This window comes from Scardinius erythrophthalmus (assembly GCF_964197995.2).
Source record: "Scardinius erythrophthalmus genome assembly, chromosome: 20".
Taxonomy (NCBI): domain Eukaryota; kingdom Metazoa; phylum Chordata; class Actinopteri; order Cypriniformes; family Leuciscidae; genus Scardinius; species Scardinius erythrophthalmus.
The window spans coordinates 31,973,698-31,991,573 of record NC_138240.1 but is presented as its reverse complement, the minus strand read 5'-3'; the positions used below and the strand labels follow the sequence as shown (position 1 = coordinate 31,991,573).

General features: G+C 37.5%; 1 protein-coding gene across 2 annotated transcripts in view; it reads right to left on the bottom strand.

Annotated features, from left to right (window-relative positions):
• Positions 1-11,252, bottom strand: part of ntrk2a (neurotrophic tyrosine kinase, receptor, type 2a) — a 45,626-nt gene extending 34,374 nt beyond the window's left edge. For both annotated transcript variants that reach the window (XM_081348723.1, XM_081348724.1), the window contains exons 1-7: positions 10,801-11,252; positions 10,332-10,406; positions 10,172-10,243; positions 9,975-10,043; positions 8,968-9,110; positions 2,731-2,867; positions 633-771 (exon numbers count right to left, since the gene is read on the bottom strand). In XM_081348723.1, coding sequence (XP_081204849.1) covers positions 633-771; positions 2,731-2,867; positions 8,968-9,110; positions 9,975-10,043; positions 10,172-10,243; positions 10,332-10,406; positions 10,801-11,012 — 847 coding nt within the window. In that variant the 5' untranslated portion in view covers positions 11,013-11,252. The remainder of the gene's footprint in view (positions 1-632; positions 772-2,730; positions 2,868-8,967; positions 9,111-9,974; positions 10,044-10,171; positions 10,244-10,331; positions 10,407-10,800) is intronic.
• Positions 11,253-17,876: the final 6,624 nt, after the last annotated feature.

Below are 17,876 nucleotides of genomic sequence, written 5' to 3'. Positions count from 1 at the left end.
CCAGGAATGTTATTCCAGGATCAACAAAATATATTGATCGAGGAACATGTCTTACTTGGCAAAATAACGGTTACCGTGTACTTACAGTGTACTTAACTAAGAAAGTAGTAGTACTGGTAATATAAGGTAACTATGGGTGAAGGTTAGGTTTAGGGGTAGTACCTAGTTATTACCCAGTTGTTGTAATGACTATAATAAGTACATAGTATGTACATTGGGGATCAGGGCTGTAAAATAAAGTGCTACCAGTTTGGTTTAGGGTTAGTTACTTGTAATAGTGCATAATTTACTGATATTACACATGTAGTTACTTGTAACTACGTCACCTTAAAATGAAGTGTTATCGATTTTTTTCCTTTTATTCAGCAAGGATGCATTAAAATCGATCAAAAGTTACAGTAAAGAAATGTATAATGTTACAAAAGATTTCAAATAAATGTAGCCCTTTGGGCATTCTGTTAAAAACTTTAAAACTTGGGTAGTGTATATAAAAAATATATCTAAATGTAATATCCAGTATAAATGAGTAGCAATTATAGCAGTATACCAGACTTGTGCAATCATTCTCCTAAAACAGTGGGTATCTGATCTAATGTTCGTTTTACAGCTGTGTGTTTCTCTTGATAACTTACACAGTATGTCCAGATGCACAGACGCCTCAGACTCTCCCACCATGTTTTCAGACCTGCAGGTGATTTTGCATCCGTTGTCCAGAGAAGAGACATTAAAGAGCTTGAGCTTGAGCTCTGACACCTGACCTGAGCCTTCTTTCTGCGGGTGTGAGTTACAGCAATGTCAAAGTCATTTCTATTTAAAGTCTATGCAATAGAACTCCTCCTTAATACAGACCATACAGATTCCTAGCCTTATTGTGGACAATTCATTGTCGCATTTTATTCCAAAGAAAACAATATTTGTCTTTAATCAAAATGTAATCAGTTGCTCCTCCTCTGAAATGACTTTCCTTTTCCATTGGCGTCACTTAGGCGGATGGCCAGTTGGATAATGTTGACCAATAGCTATTCGGGGATGGTTGTTTTGGGGAATATCCTGTTACGCCTCATTAAGAAAATGGTTTGCAAATTGCAATATACATTAGCCGCTTTTCCACCATTGGGGCGAACGGTTTAGGAATTGGTTATGGTTATATTTCCACCTCATTGGTTCGGCACATGCATGATTACAAACCGGTTTCTCTGTAGCTGGCCAAGCACGCTATTTGAGAAAAGTAAACAAGTTAATAATAGAAATAACTGATCATCCTCCATAATGCGGTCGCTACTTACATCTCATACCTCTGTAAATTCTTGCATTTCAAAGACAATGACTAACACATTTGTATTACATTCCAAAGAGCTCTGATATAAGAAAATGAAAATCTTATCCGTGCCGTCTGGGGCAGATCGGCACAAAATGGAACAGTTAAGCAATGAGAACGGTTTGGCCCCGATAGTGGAAAAGCGAGTATTAAGGTGTTTTTGCCCTGTTCCATCGATCAAAGCCTTAAAGGCCCACTGAAGTGCCTTGAAACGTGCAGCGTTATTCAATGTTTTAGCGTAATTTCCACTGAAACAGGAAGACAGGGCGGGACATATCGAATAGCTCCTCCCCTTTTCTAAAATAGCCAATAGCGTTTTGTTTATATCACAGCTCGACTAGAGCTGTTGAGCTCAGTAAAGCCGCAGTTCCCTTCTAATCTCTAACCATTTCTTCTCATAATCTACACCATATTTCTTTAAAATATAGCATTCTGTGCAGAATTCAAATGGGTTACGATACGGTTCCTGGTCTGCACCGACTCCATCATGTGATCCGCTCTGTGCTATTGTGTCTCTGGATCAGAGCAGATTGTGTGCACGCGGTGGTTCGCAAGACTTCATTCGCCCCAATAAAAAGCATATTTACACTGTCTGAATCGTTCCCTATCCCCTATATAGTGCACTATGTGCCATTCACCATGTAGAAAATAGTAATTGTGTGAACAAGTGACCGATTTCAGCCGCAGCTTTAGCGTCTATGTGTAATGTAGGGGGCGGGGCTTCAGATTCTACAGAGTATTTGATTGGACAGAAAACCTGAAGAGAAACTGAAGTGCAGAGTGACGTCATCAAAATCATTAAGCCATATTGGCTCAAGTGAGATCTTCTAAATGCAAATTTTTTCATTGTTTTAGAGCACACAAGCTTATAGATAACAGTAATGCCGCGTTCCAGACAACCTGTAACCCGTGTTTTTCCAACTCGTAACTGGGAGTACATCGATCTAGTACGAGTTCATGGGTGGGAAATCACGGGTTTGACTGCCATTCCAGTGCACTTTCACGGGTATAAGGTTGGAAAAACACGGGTTACAGGTTGCCTGGAACACGGCATAAGGCTAACATATACTACAAGGCAAAAAACTTTGATTTTTATTTCATGGGGACAATGGAAAATTCACAAAATCTGTTAAATAATTAAGCAATCCTCTCAGCAAAATCTAATGCAAAATGTCATGAATAAGGAATGGCTTTCATAATGTATCATCAAAATGACTGAACAATACTGGTCTGCAATACAATTTTAAAATGCTGTGGAGAGACCTAACAAACTAGAGAAAACAGTGAAATGAAATGGTGTTGTTACCCATGCTCCTCCAGTCTGGATGTCCTCTGGCATTCACACGAAAAGAAATTGCAACAACCACTAATAATTACAACTGAAAGACCTTGGAGATGAAGGTCAGAATTACCTGGTGCACTGAGTTTAATTTGCAGGTGTCCCAGTTCAGATTAGGCGTGGGCGTTCCTGACGTGTTGCACACCAGCGTCACATTTAACCCTTTCTGCATGGTCACTTTGGTGGGTTTGAGAGTCACAGTGGGGAGAACTAGAAACAACAACAGACCACCAACCAGAACATTTACAAACTAATTAACAATAAAGTAGTAATTAGAAAAAAAAAATATTGTTAATCTGTATCGTTGTCTTGGTTATTTATTAAAAAAAATATATATATATATCTAAAGGTCCGTAGAACATAAGTGGTTTGGAATAATTTTTTTCAAAATGCGTTTTTTAAAAAGTCTGAATGGTCAGATTGGCATTTTTTCGCCATTCAGGACATGACACTTAACAACATAAAAAAGGAACAATATTATCTGTATCTGTGTCTGAATCTTTGAGTGAGCGAGTGAACTTTCCAGTTTTCCATATATATATACACACAATATATACACACAATATATATAATTATATATATATTTTCAGGTTATATTTAAAGTTACACAGAGATATGTATTTGATCCTTTTAAAAGCTTTTAAAATGTATCATTTTTTAATTTTTTTATTGAATCACTTTAAATAAATGTAATCAAAGTAAATTAGTTTTAACATGAATAGAGTTTCAAATTCTCAAAAACATAAACCAAATACTTTTTGTGATCTATAAGAAAATTTAAATCTTCACCCTTTATTCAAGTATTATTAACAATTTGCACTGTGCTTGGAGTCGATTATTTTATTTGTGATAACGCAATGAAATATGCCAAACTGTGCGGACATCTACTTTTGTGCAGGTAATCATACAAAGATATTAAGAACACATAAGAGAGAACCAATGAAAAAATAATAACTGATTATGTTGCTTGTTGTAGTCAATGTTTGCTTTTTCCTGTGAGCGTTTTGTATTTCTATGCATTTTTTGAATAGTAAAATAAAACCTTCGGCTGTATGTTGCCTTTTTTAACCAAATAATTTTTGTCAGATAAACACCTTAACCATTTTTATTCTTCCATCATATTCAAAATATTTAAAAATATGTATAGAAAATATTTTCCTTGTATTTTGATGGTTTAATTGAACTTGTAAGGTCATTAAAAATAAATATACCCTTTCGGACATCACTTTTGGCCACTACTGTATCTATATTTAATTTAATGTATTGTTTTGAATAACTTTTAAAGAAATCTTTAATTCTATTTCTAATTTTTGGACATTTTCCAGGTATAGTTAAAGGGGCACTGAGATATGTATTTGATATTTAAGTTCAGAAATATAATCACTTTAAATAAATTAAATTAAAGTAACTTAATTTTAACATTAAAACATTTTAAAACCAATTGAACAATTCTCAAAAACAATAATTTTTGATGTTATGCTATGTTATGTTATGTTATGTTATGTTATGTTATGTTATGTTATATTATATAAAAATAGTCTTAAAAAAAACGAATCATATTTCTTATTTTCTAACAGCCAATTATTTTTAAAGTGAAACCGAAGTGTATATTTGAATTAAATTTAGCTCAGATATCAGATTACTCGTACTTCTCCATCAGCAATTCGGCATCACAGGAACACCGTTCTATCCCGCTAGGCGCTCCCACTAAACTCAAGGCCATAGAGTGCGGACAGCTCTCAGATCTCTATCTCCATGCTCCCAGGCTGCCGCAGGTTACATCCTTATCACCACGTCCCGGGAATCTCTTTCTGCTGCCGGAAACTGCAGGTCATGCAGCTACGATCATTTCAAGACTGTATGTACTTTTTTTATGTTTGAAGTTAAATATCCACCAAACACAACAACACACACCTTCAGTCTGTTCCAACTGGATTTTCCCATAGCAGCTCCTACTCTTAAAAAGCAGTTCACCCAAAATGTTGAATTCTTTCATCATTTAGGCTACTCATGCTCACATCATTCCAAACCTCAAAAAAGAAAAACAAAAAAAAAGATATTTTGAAGAATTGTTTTTGTCCATACAATGAAAGTCAGTGGAGTCAAAAATGTCACTGGACCCCATTGACTTTAGAAAAACGATAAATTTTTCAAAATATCTTCTTTTGTGTTCAGTCATACAGGGGTGCGTTTCCTGAAAGCATCGTTAGCCAACTATGTTCGCAAGTTCCGTTGTTATCAGCATAGTTCAACGACTCGTGTTTCCCGAAAGCATCGTTAGCCGACTATGTTCGCAAGTTCCGTCGTTATCAGCATAGTTCAACGACTTGTGTTTCCCGAAAGCATCGTAAGCCAACTATGTTCGCAAGTTCCGTCGTTATCAGCATAGTTCAACGACTTGTGTTTCCCGAAAGCATCGTAAGCCAACTATGTTCGCAAGTTCCGTCGTTATCAGCATAGTTCAACGACTCAGTGTTTCCCGAAAGCATCGTCAGCCAACTATGTTCGCAAGTTCCGTCGTTATCAGCATAGTTCAACGACTTGTGTTTCCCGAAAGCATCATAAGCCAACTATGTTCGCAAGTTCCGTCGTTATCAGCATAGTTCAACGACTTCTGTTTCCCGAAAGCATCGTCAGCCAACTATGTTCGCAAGTTCCGTCGTTATCTGCATAGTTCAACGACTTGTGTTTCCCGAAAGCATCGTTAGCCAACTATGTTCGCAAGTTCCGTAGTTATCAGCATAGTTCAACGACTTGTGTTTCCCGAAAGCATCGTAAGCCAACTATGTTCGCAAGTTCCGTCGTTATCAGCATAGTTCAACGACTCAGTGTTTCCCGAAAGCATCGTTAGCCGACTATGTTCGCAAGTTCCGTCGTTATCAGCATAGTTCAACGACTCAGTGTTTCCCGAAAGCATCGTTAGCCAACTATGTTCGCAAGTTCCGTCGTTATCAGCATAGTTCAACGACTCAGTGTTTCCCGAAAGCATCGTCAGCCAACTATGTTCGCAAGTTCCGTCGTTATCAGCATAGTTCAACGACTCGTGTTTCCCGAAAGCATCGTCAGCCAACTATGTTCGCAAGTTCTGTCGTTATCAGCATAGTTCAACGACTCGTGTTTCCCGAAAGCATCGTCAGCCAACTATGTTCGCAAGTTCTGTCGTTATCAGCATAGTTCAACGACACAGTGTTTCCCGAAAGCATCGTCAGCCAACTATGTTCGCAAGTTCCGTCGTTATCAGCATAGTTCAACGACTCGTGTTTCCCGAAAGCATCGTCAGCCAACTATGTTCGCAAGTTCCGTCGTTATCAGCATAGTTCAACGACTTCTGTTTCCCGAAAGCATCGTCAGCCAACTATGTTCGCAAGTTCCGTCGTTATCAGCATAGTTCAACTACTTGTGTTTCCCGAAAGCATCGTCAGCCAACTATGTTCGCAAGTTCTGTCGTTATCAGCATAGTTCAACGACTCGTGTTTCCCGAAAGCATCGTCAGCCAACTATGTTCGCAAGTTCTGTCGTTATCAGCATAGTTCAACGACTCGTGTTTCCCGAAAGCATCGTTAGCCAACTATGTTCGCAAGTTCTGTCGTTATCAGCATAGTTCAACGACTCGTGTTTCCCGAAAGCATCGTCAGCCAACTATGTTCGCAAGTTCTGTCGTTATCAGCATAGTTCAACGACTCGTGTTTCCCGAAAGCATCGTCAGCCAACTATGTTCGCAAGTTCTGTCGTTATCAGCATAGTTCAACGACTCGTGTTTCCCGAAAGCATCGTCAGCCAACTATGTTCGCAAGTTCCGTCGTTATCAGCATAGTTCAAAGACTCAATGTTTCCCGAAAACATAGGCTAGTTCTAACGAACATTCACAAACAGCATCGCAAAGCTGTGTGGTTGGAACGACAGCTCTCGACCTGTGGTTAGAAGCAGCTTCTTGTTTACATGACATGTGGACTCACTAAATCCTTATCTTGAGCAAAATAAGCAAGCTGACAATCAGTACAATCCATCTTTTATTTAGAATACATACAAATGTCCTTTACATCTTTTAGTTTGTCAAGAATTAAAGCACCGTTTTTGTAGAGTGCGCATGTGCGAACGAGCCTATGACTGATTCTGGAAATAAAGCAAAATAACTGAGATAGAAATAGTCTTCAGATGTCATGTCCGTAGTTTATAGCAAAACATCTATCGTTAATTCGATCTCAAACAGATTCATTAAAAGGAGTTATTACTCCACCACCTGCGTGACTTCATTAACCAACGGTGGCTGAATGACCACTTTGCAACAGTACGGTTTCGGGAAACAGTCGTGACTAGCTAGTTGGTTTCTTCAATAATACATACTATGGTAGTGAAGCAGCGAGTTAAGGCGTTGTATGGGAAACACACCCCTGGTTTGGAACGACATAAGGGCAAGTGAATCATTTTTGGGATTAAAAGGCTTCAAAATTCTCTTCACTGTTTTGGCAAAACATCTCTAATGTACATCCGGCACTCGAGATGTTCCAAAAACGATGGCAAGTTCAAACGAGTCAGTGGAGCAGCTTATTTTATTTCATGGCACAAAAAATGGAAAAGAAAGGCACATTTGGCCACAGGCCAGAAGACGCTCAGCAGAGTCTAAATGTCTCAGTGTTTTTGCATTCTGGGGATCCCCCGTCTGTCTCTATTTTTCCCTTTTCCTCCCTCTCTCTCTTGTCCTCTCTTCCTCCCTCGAGGCCCTTCTGCTGTGGTATTGCTTAAAATAGGCCTGGCTGGAGGCTGATCTTCGGATCAATAATGATCCGCGTCTCAAGCCGCAGCCATAAAACTACAGCCTGGACAAATCACATCTTACCAAACAAACAAACCTAAACTTCAGTCTGGAATATTATATGAGTGAAACCGCAAGTTTCCTTTAAAATATGCGGATTCTCAGTTATCCAGGCCATAGTGGAATGTCTTAGTCAATTCTTTCAACTGGCATCTGGTTGACAATCAGTTTTCGGGGATTCAGTTCTTAAAAGCTTGTAATAAAGGCCAGTGTTGGTGTTGTTAAGTAAAATTACAACTGTTATAAATCATTTTCGGTAACTGACATAATAAAACAGAATATAAATATTATATGAAAATCTTTAAATATATGTAGATATATTTGATATTTAGAAATGTTGCCTTTGCAACTAACTGAAATAAATCAAGTTGAAGTAATAAAATTACTCAAATTAAATATGAAATAATATAAAAGTTAAATCGACACTCTAAAAAATGCTGGGTTGTTTCAACCCACGTTTGGGTCAAATACTGTATGGACAAACCCAACCATTGGTTTACATTTTTAAATTACATTATAAATCCAACGGTTGGGTTTGTCCATATTTTACCCAAACGTGGGTTGAAACAACCCAGTATTTTTTAGAGTGGAGAAAAAGTAATCAAAATGACAAAAGCACATAACAAATTTACTATAACTTAATATGAATAAATTACTATTAATAAATACTAAAATAGTAAATAATACTAAACTAACACTGATAAAGACACATTTGAGTGCCTCTTATCAATCAAATGATCTCATTATTATCATTTTTTGTTACCTCCTCAGGTGTACTCATATTCTTTTTTGACCAAAACAGCCACAATCAAAAACAAATTCTGGTCGTTTTTTTTTTTCTCTTCTTTTTTTCTTTCTGATTCTTCAAATTAAGCCGCATTTTTGCTGCGGCCCTTTTTTTATAATTCAATGTAAACGCCCTCTCACATGTGAAATAGATACAGCACTGCGCTCACAAGCTTAGGGTTAATGCTGGTTCCTGTTTTTAACTGTCCCATCTTTCCAAAGTCTAGTACATTATGACAGATTCGCAAAACAATCTGTGGTGAAATTAACAGTAAACACTGTTTAAATCAGACTGAAACGATCAAGGTTCTTGTTAAAAATCAAATTCAGCCACTGGTTTCAAACATCAGGATCCTTCAGAACTATTTGCAGAGAACCAACTTTTGTTTATTTCACTCACTTATCATTAGTTTAGGAATTACCGTCTAACAATAATCTAACCCGCTTCATCTTATCTCACGGTGTGTGGGCAGGACTGTGACTATCTTACATCAGAACGTTGGGGAATTATGGAATGTTTGTTTTTTCAACATTGTTTCAATAAATGGCCTAAAAATGTGAGTTCTTAAAGTTACAGTACATTTTCACAGAGCTCCTACTGTATATCTTACTCAGAAGATCAAGGATAATTTGATTACTCATGATATGACCCCTGTAAAAGGAAGTGTAGACTGTATTGTCCATATGTTTTCTTTATCAAGTAATTCTTACCACAGTTGGGCAGCGTGAGCATAGCCAGAGCTCTCCTCTTCCCTCCCTCCTCCACACACATCAGCTCCTCGGACTCCTCTCCTCTCCACTGCTTCAACCACACGTTTTCACACGAGCACTGCAAAGTATTGCCTGCCAGCAACCTGCGACATACCAATGCATACAAGTGTATTATAACCGTGCCCTGCTCACACAAGAACCCAAATAACTCTACATGTAACCTGGTTGGACTACGTCATAATCAGGATGTATCACACAGTGGATATGGACAGTGTTGAGGGTAACACATTACAAGTAAGTAATCAGATTACTTTTTGAAGTAACTAGTAGTAATGCATCACTTTTCAATTTGCAACAAATATCTGAGATACTTTTTTAAATAAATAACGCAAGTTACTTTGTTTTCCCCTGTATTGACTTACAGCTCTCCTGTTCTCATGTGAGAGAAATCGGGAGTGAGTGCAGAGGCGTTGTGTGTGTGAACATGATGGGTATTGTAAATGTGAACATGCATTTACTTGCAGAAAAGCAGGTTCAGTATTAAAATGAATAAAAACAGTGACATGCAAACTCCGAATATTACGCCAACCTGCAATAATTAAATGTTAAATCACATTAATATACTTTATGCATTTAATCTCACTTTATTTACCGATGTCTTTTCTGCTGACCTCACTGATCCAATTCAACCATACCGAAAAGCAAAACTGGCAAGTCCAGTTTATCAGACAATATTTGCAAGAGTGTACAGGCACTGGCTGATTCCAAAAATGATCAAATTTACAAACAACCTTGAAAATTGACAATTTTTGACATTTGACTTTTTAATAGTTTTGGAATATATTATTTAATTGTATATTGTGTGCAAGCATCATTTGCTGTCATAGAAAATGAAATATTTTAATCACCAAAACCAAAACAAAGAAAAACCGTAACGTCACACTGGAGGCACAGCATACACTGAATGATAACTGCAATGTATCTTCAATAAACATTCTGGGACTCACAGGGATGAAATGTTTAAATGATGAAAAGTCCTCCAGGATAGATACGACAGATTGTTCTCTTTGAGATTCCTGAAAAAGTAGGCATTGGTCAGCACTGATAAAGATACATACTAAATTCCCACAATATCAGATGTTTGTAACTTTGTAAACAATCAAAACATGCTAAATTGAACCTCCAGCTCGTCCAAAACACTCACAGATATTGTAGTTTCAGGTTGCTCTGAAAGGCCTGCCTCGAAATATATGTGAGCCTCGTGTTTGTTACAGTTCTGAGGGATAAGACAAACACGGATGTCATCAACTTCCATCTCACCGCATATAAAGAGCATACAAGTTGTTCCACATTTTAGTACTCACAAGTTTCTGAGGTTGCGGTACAAGTTGAGATCTTTTTCATTAATGGATGTGAAACTGATCTGATTTGCAATGTATCTGTAAACAGCAACAAGAACATTCTCTTTAAAAAATCATCCAGGGTAATTCAGAAAATACATCACGCTCGATAAAATACGGCCTTGACGCTATGGTGTGATTTGTGACCTAAAGTCCATCTAAATGTCTTCATTGGCATCTCTCTCATATCATTATTTTTGCAAACATATTGTGTAAACAGCACTGAAGAGAATATAATGACAATAATAATGTGGTTTGCACTTATACAATTACTTTGGCACAGCAATTCGTGTACAATAAATCAAATTGAATTAATCATAAACACAATTATGCAAGTTAATGGCGCTGTAATTCACTGGCTGGCTGTTTTAAAGAGTTGACACAACATGCATGATCACCTTCAGTGACCCCTGGCATCTTCTGTGTGACTTACATGTCTGTGACATTCTCCATCTCCGCCTCGGACTGCAACATTGGAAAAGCCATAATACTGCGCTCCGCATCCACGCACGAGATCCGCACGCCCGTGCACGTGCAGAGCTCCGGACAAGCGGTCCCGGGCCTCCAGAGCGCGAGCAGCACCAGAACCAGAACCCAACGGAACCCCCAGCCCGCCATGTCGAAGCCCCTCGACAGCAGGCTCATCCCCGGGTCCTCGCCTCCAGATTTAAGACCCCTGGAAACCGACGCGTGGAGAGGAGACAGCGCAAAACACACGCGCCCGCGTCTGGAGCGTCCGAGCGCGAGACACGCAGAACGGATCGTGAGACTCAGTCGACCTTGTCTCGGGCGTCTATCTCCTCGAAGTGTTCGTATTCCTCTCTCCCTCTAGCCTCTGTGTGAGTCGCTCTACCTCGAGTGATGCTGGCGTTAAATGCAGAAGACGCGCACTTGAGAAACGCGAGTGCTGAAGAGAGGGAGCGCGAGCGCTGGATGATGCGCATCTGAGGGGAGGAGACGAGGAGAGGAGGAGAACAGATCATTAAAGCACTTTATTGATTATTGACAACGTGTCACATCCTTACACCGATCAAGACTTGAGACTTTAAGTTAAGGCGTACGGATAAATCGCATACGAAGCATGTTGTGATTCTGTTAGGACTATATCATGTCAATGCAAGTCAGGACAGTTGTTGTATCTCCTTTCAGGAATGCTGCTTAGATTATGGTAATGACAGCCACTAATTAGCACAGAATTCCTAAAAGACTAAAAACGGAGGCAAATCGGAGCTACGTCATCATGAGTGACGATCGCTGTGTGAAACATCAGGAGCCGCTGAGACAAGAGGAAGATGTAGCACAGCAGTAGCCTATGTTTCGTTCGTGAATGAATCCGTTTTTGGAATGTATTTTTAAATGAACGAATTGCTCTCGTTTCTACTCGTAGTTTTCGACTTCCCCTGAAGTAAGCTGTTTCTTTTTTGAAGCGCGTTTTCAAACTGGGGACCTCCCGGGATCGCTACACTTAGAGCCTTTTTCAAGATTTAAGCATTTCAATACATTTTTTAGTAAAAAAAAAATAGTAAAATTCCATCAAATTGAATTGAATAATCCTTTCATATTATTCATATTAAGAATTTTAAACGAGTAAAAAAAACTTGAGCTTAATAAAACATTTTGTATAAACCGTAATGGAACAAGGGAATGGGGAATGTGATTCGTATTCATAAATGTAAAAAAAAAAAAAAAAAAAAAATTTAAGTTTAAGATTTATACAAAATGTTTTATTAAGCTTTAGTTGTTTTTACTCATTTGAAATTCTTAATTTATAGTAGGAATAATATGTAAAGATTATTCAATTCAATTTGATGGAATTTTACTATTAATTGAAATGGTAAATCTTGAAAAAAGGCTTAATTTTTGGAGTGAAGGGGGCCACAAGGGGGTGCTGGGGTGTCCGTGGAAAAGTCTAAAACAAGCAGTGTGAAAAATCGATTAAACTAAATAAATTATTTATAAATGAATTGAATAACACATAAAACGAACAAAATAAATATTAATTGATTAAAAATAATACGCCTTAAAAATTATCTACGGTATAACACAATAAATAGTGCGTGGGAAAAAAAAACGTAATAATGTAACATAGAAACCAGCAATGACACGATTCATTCAGAATTGTGTTACAACAATTGTGATAAAATAACAACCATTCACAATTAAAGTGTCAGGCTACAGTAAATCATAATGCTATTATCTGTTTTATGATGATGATGATGATGATGATGATGATGATAAGCAATGAAATGCTTTGGTGTCTAGTCTAGATATTAAACTTGATATAAATTTCTATCTTGTATCAGCGGCAAATGTCTTTGATTTTTCAAACAGCGATCGTCACTCAGATGATGTAGATCGATCGCCATTAACTGTGGCGAGCGGAAAATCAGGGCTAAAATCGTGTAGAGTGTTGGCGGCATTAGTTGCAAATTTATTATTATTTATTTATGTCTATGTGGTGTTTTTAATATGCTTTAAGACAAACCACGTGTAAATTCATAAGTCAACACCATTGCTGAGTATTTTCCCATTAAAACTGCAGTGAACCAAAGATTCTCAAAAAGGCGGTTTGAAATCGCTGGTGTTTCTGACGTCACAAACTACCTTGCAACCAATCAGGTCAATGTGTAATCGTCAAGAAGTGGATCTCTAAGCTTGTGTGAGTGAGTGGAGGCGGGGGTAATTAGCATATTCATAGAGTTTAAATGAAGCAAAGGTGTAGAGTTACATTCAAGCTATTTTAAGGCATTAAGACATTTTTTCCAAGGAAAAAACGTTTAAATATGTAATTTTGGTGATCAAAAATGAATTTTAAGGTATCAAATTATTGACTACATGGGGGACTTTAACTAAACGAATGATGACTGCTCATAACACAAAAGGACACTCACTTGTCGCCACCTGATGATTGAACGAATCGTTTTAATGAACCGATTCAGAACAGCAGCTCGCTCAACTCCGTTACCCGGGTCAAGCATCATTCTAATGACGTCAAGATTGACGCACGACGCGGGAAAATAAATCAAAGGAGAATTAGATGAGCGCACAAGTGGCAGTTTACGTGCACTCAGTTAATGACACTCAAGTATGTTTAGGCCAGATCCCAGTAGGCTACCATAAACGCATAAACCATAAAGATAAAGCTGTAGAATGTAGGCTTTATGAATAAAGCCAGGATTGAATGTATCAGATGGAGTTTGGGCTTAGGTTACTTAACACAAGAGATACTTCTTTATGAAAGCGTGTTGTGGTCTTGAATTGTGCATACTTTTCCACTACAGAGAATTTTGCACCTTTATGTAACCAGCAGGAAGAACATCTAAGCTGGTTCATTAAATGGTCCATTTGGGATGTAGAAATGCAGAATTACATTCCACTGCTGCCATCTACCGGTACACATTGGTACTTGTTTAAGGACTTTCAAGCAGTCTATGTTAAAGGCAAGCATCAAAATTAAGCTATTGTTTCTTATATTTAGGATGACGGATTTAAAAGTCGTAGTCGTTTGTGCTATAGACATGAATGATAGTGTGTAGATTGAGTATAGTTGTAGCATTTGTTGCTTTTGCTATACTGCACAAAGACTATAAATATGGGGGTGTTTTTTTCATCAAATGCCTTTATCTGTCTACTAACAAAATAAAGTAAAAAGCTACATATTTCCTATTTTCCACAATTATTTAATTTAGTATTAGCCTACTACTTATACTACACTGGTTTTAATGTGGTAGTAGATATTAGGCCTACATTTAATATCTGTCAGGGTTTATAATCTATTGATACACACACACACACACACACACACACACACACACACACACACACACACACACACACACACACACACACACACACACACACACACACACACACACACACACACACACACACAAATATATATGTACAGTACATGTCAAAAGTTTGGAAACATGTTTTTGAAAGAAGTTTCTTCTGCTCATCAAGCCTGCATTTATTTGATCAAAAATACAGAAAAAAAATGTAATATTGTGATATATTATTACAATTTAAAATACTTTAAATTATCATTTATTTCTGTGATGCAAAGCTGAATTTTCAGGATCATTACTCCAGTCTATTACATGATTCATTATCAAAGTTGGAAACAGTTCTGCTGCTTAATATTTTTTTCATAACCTATGATACTTTTTTAGGATACTTTGATGAATAAAAGGTAAAAAAATAAAAATAAAAAATAAAGAAGCAAATTTTTTAAAAATAGAAATCTTTTGTAACAACGATATACACTACTATTTGGGGTCAGTAATTTTTTTCTTTCTTTTTTTTTAAATAAATCAATACTTTTATTCAGCAAGGATGTGTTAAATTGATAAAAAGTGATAGTAAAGAAGATTTATAGAAAATATTTTTTTATTTTGAATAAATGCAGTTCTTTTTAACATTTTATTCATCAAATATATTAGGCAGCAGAACTGTTTCCAACACTCATAATAAATCAGAATATTAGAATGATTTCTAAAGGATCATGTGACTGGATGTCACATGTGACACTGAAGACTGGAGTAATGATGCTGAAAATTCAGCTTTGCATCACAGAAATAAATTATTTTTTAAAGTATATTCAAATAGAAAACTATTATTTTAAGTTGTAATAATATTTCACAATATTACTGTTTTTTTTTCTCTTCTCTGTATTTTTGATCAAATAAACGCAGCCTTGATAAGCATTAGAGACTTCTTTCAAAAATATAAAAAAATCGTAATGTTTCCAAACTTTTGACCTGTACTGTATCTCACAAAAGTGAGTACACCCCTCACATTTTGGCAACCATTTTAATATATCTTCTCAGAGGACAAAACTATAGAAATGAAACTTGGATATATTTTAGAGTAGTCAGTGTGCTGCTTGTATAGCACATTTACTGTCCTCTGAAAATAACTCAACATACAGCCATTATTGTCAATAGCTGGCAACAAAAACATGTCAAAACTGTGCCCAAAGTGTCAATATTTTGTGTGGGCACCATTGTTATCTAGCACTGCCTCAATCCTCCTAGGCATGGAGTCCACCAGAGCTGCACAGGTTGTAGCTGGGATCCTCTTCCACTCCTCCATAATGACATTATGGAGCTGCTGGACGTTAGACACGTGGCGCTTCTCCATCATCCGCTTGAGGATCACCACAGGTGCCCAACAGGGTTCAGGTCTGGAGACATACTTGGCCACTCCATCACCTTCACCTTCAGCTTCCTCAGCAAGGCAGTTGTCATCTTGGCGGTGTGCTTGGGGTCGTTATCATGCCGTTCAGCACAGTTTCTGAAGGGAGGGCATCATGTTCTGCTTCAGAATGTTGCAGTACATGTTGGAATCCATGTTTTCCTCAATGAAGCGCAACTCCCCAAAACCAGCAGCATGCATGCAGCCCCAGACCATGATGCTACCACCACCACGCTCGACTGTAGGCAAGATACACTTGTCTTGGTACTCCTCACCAGGACATCACCACACATGCCGGACATCATCTGAGCCAAACAAGTTTATAGTCTCATTAGACCACAGGACATGGTTCCAGTAATTCATGCTCTTGCACAGGTTGTCTTCTGCAAACTGTTTGCGGGCTTTCTTGTGAGCCAGCTTCAGAAGAGGCTTCCTTCTGGGACGACGGCCATGCAAAATGATTTGTTGCAGTGTCAAGCTGATCTTCCGCTTCTGCAACCTCTAAAGCAATGCTGGCAGGACTCATGCGTCTGTTTTTTGAAGCCAATTTCTGCACCTGACACACAGCACGAGGACTCAACTTCTTTGATTGACCCTTGCGAGGCCTGTTCCAAGAGGAACCAGTCTTGGAAAACCTCTGTATGACCCTGGCCTGTACTGTAGCCCAGTTTCAGGGTGTTACCAATCTTCTTATGGCCTAGGCCATCTTTGTGGAGTGCAACAATTCCAATTCTCAAATCCTCAGAGAGACCATGAGGTGCCATGTTGAACATCCAGTAGTCAGTATGAGAGAATTGTACTCAAAGCACTAAATTTTAATTGCTCTAATACAAGATGCACAAATTTGTATGGTACTGTCAAGAAGACAAACCATGAACATGATGAATAGGACATGTGGCTTTGCATGGTTAAACGACGTAATGCTGTTATTATTGTGTGTATATGTGTTAGTTCAGTATTTCTGTGACTTCATTTCACCGATACAGTATGCCACTATCAGTGCTGTTACCGCTGAGTCTGACTATGTTGGATGTTTGCTTGATTTTCTCAAAATCTAATGGCCTGGTTTGACAGACAGGATTTAGATAAAGCCAGGATTAAACCTTAATTAAATTAGGACATTTTTAACTTTTATAAACATAATAGAAGAAAAAAAAAAAAAAAAAAAAAAAACAGTAATGCATTCTGAAACAAAACAATGACTGATCTATTTTAAGATATTTCAGTGCAAGTTGCTTTCAGTTAAAACAGCTCAAACATGCATTTTAGTCTGGGACTAGGCTTAAGCCTTTTCTGTGAAACCGGGGAGAAATGTCCCAAAAACAATAGTTTGAGAAAGACAAAGCAGTAATTCCAACAGGCACAGCTTGTTTTCATGATCACCTTGCTGAAAACCTGGGGGCTGTTCCATAAAAGACGCTTAGAAAAGCGGGGATTAAACTCCAAAACCGGACTTGAATAAGCCTAACAAATAAGTTGGGGCTAAAGTGGTTCCATAAAAGGTAATTGAAGCTCACGCAATCTCACTTATTTGATCCAGGTTTATCTAGTCTAGATAATTGCGTGTGCACGCGTTTCTGAAGCAGCCCTCGATCGTGGATCAAATCGATCCACCATCAAACAGCATATAATTTGTGCTGTTTTATGCGTTTGTGACATGTTTTTTCCCCCCTCAGTTCAAAACTTACAGTTTACAGTTATATTCTCCATCTGTAAATGTTCGAAAGTCATGCAAATGTATCCATTTTGCTGCTAATTTTCATATTGAACGAGCGCTGCTGCACGCATGCGCGCCAAATAGGAGCGCAATAATTCTTAAAATCGGAAAAATCGGAAAATTAATATGCGATATTTTATATGTTGTATGTTATGTTGGATAAGTTGCAGTAAACTTCTAGCGAACAGAAGTACTTCAGTGAAGTAGCCTAAGTCAGGGAAGATTTTAAGAAACTAAATATATAGCGATACAAAATATAGTTTTGGGTATAGAACCTATGCTACTTAATAAAGATGATGTATACTTATTTAGAAAGCTGAGAATTACAGCTTTTAATGCAATATTTTTTTGGAGAAAGCAAGAATCCCCAGTTTTAAATGAGTGGTTTGATTTAGTTTCTAAAGTACATTATGGAGAGGATAACATGAAATTAAGAGCAAATGTATACATTTTGAAAAGATATGTGCAACTCTAAAATCAAAGAATATTCCATAAAATAAAGGAATATATATTATTAACTACATTTTTATATAACCCTCCCTCTCTTTTATTTCTAGTTATTTGTTATTTTATTTATTTACTTATTTAATATTGAA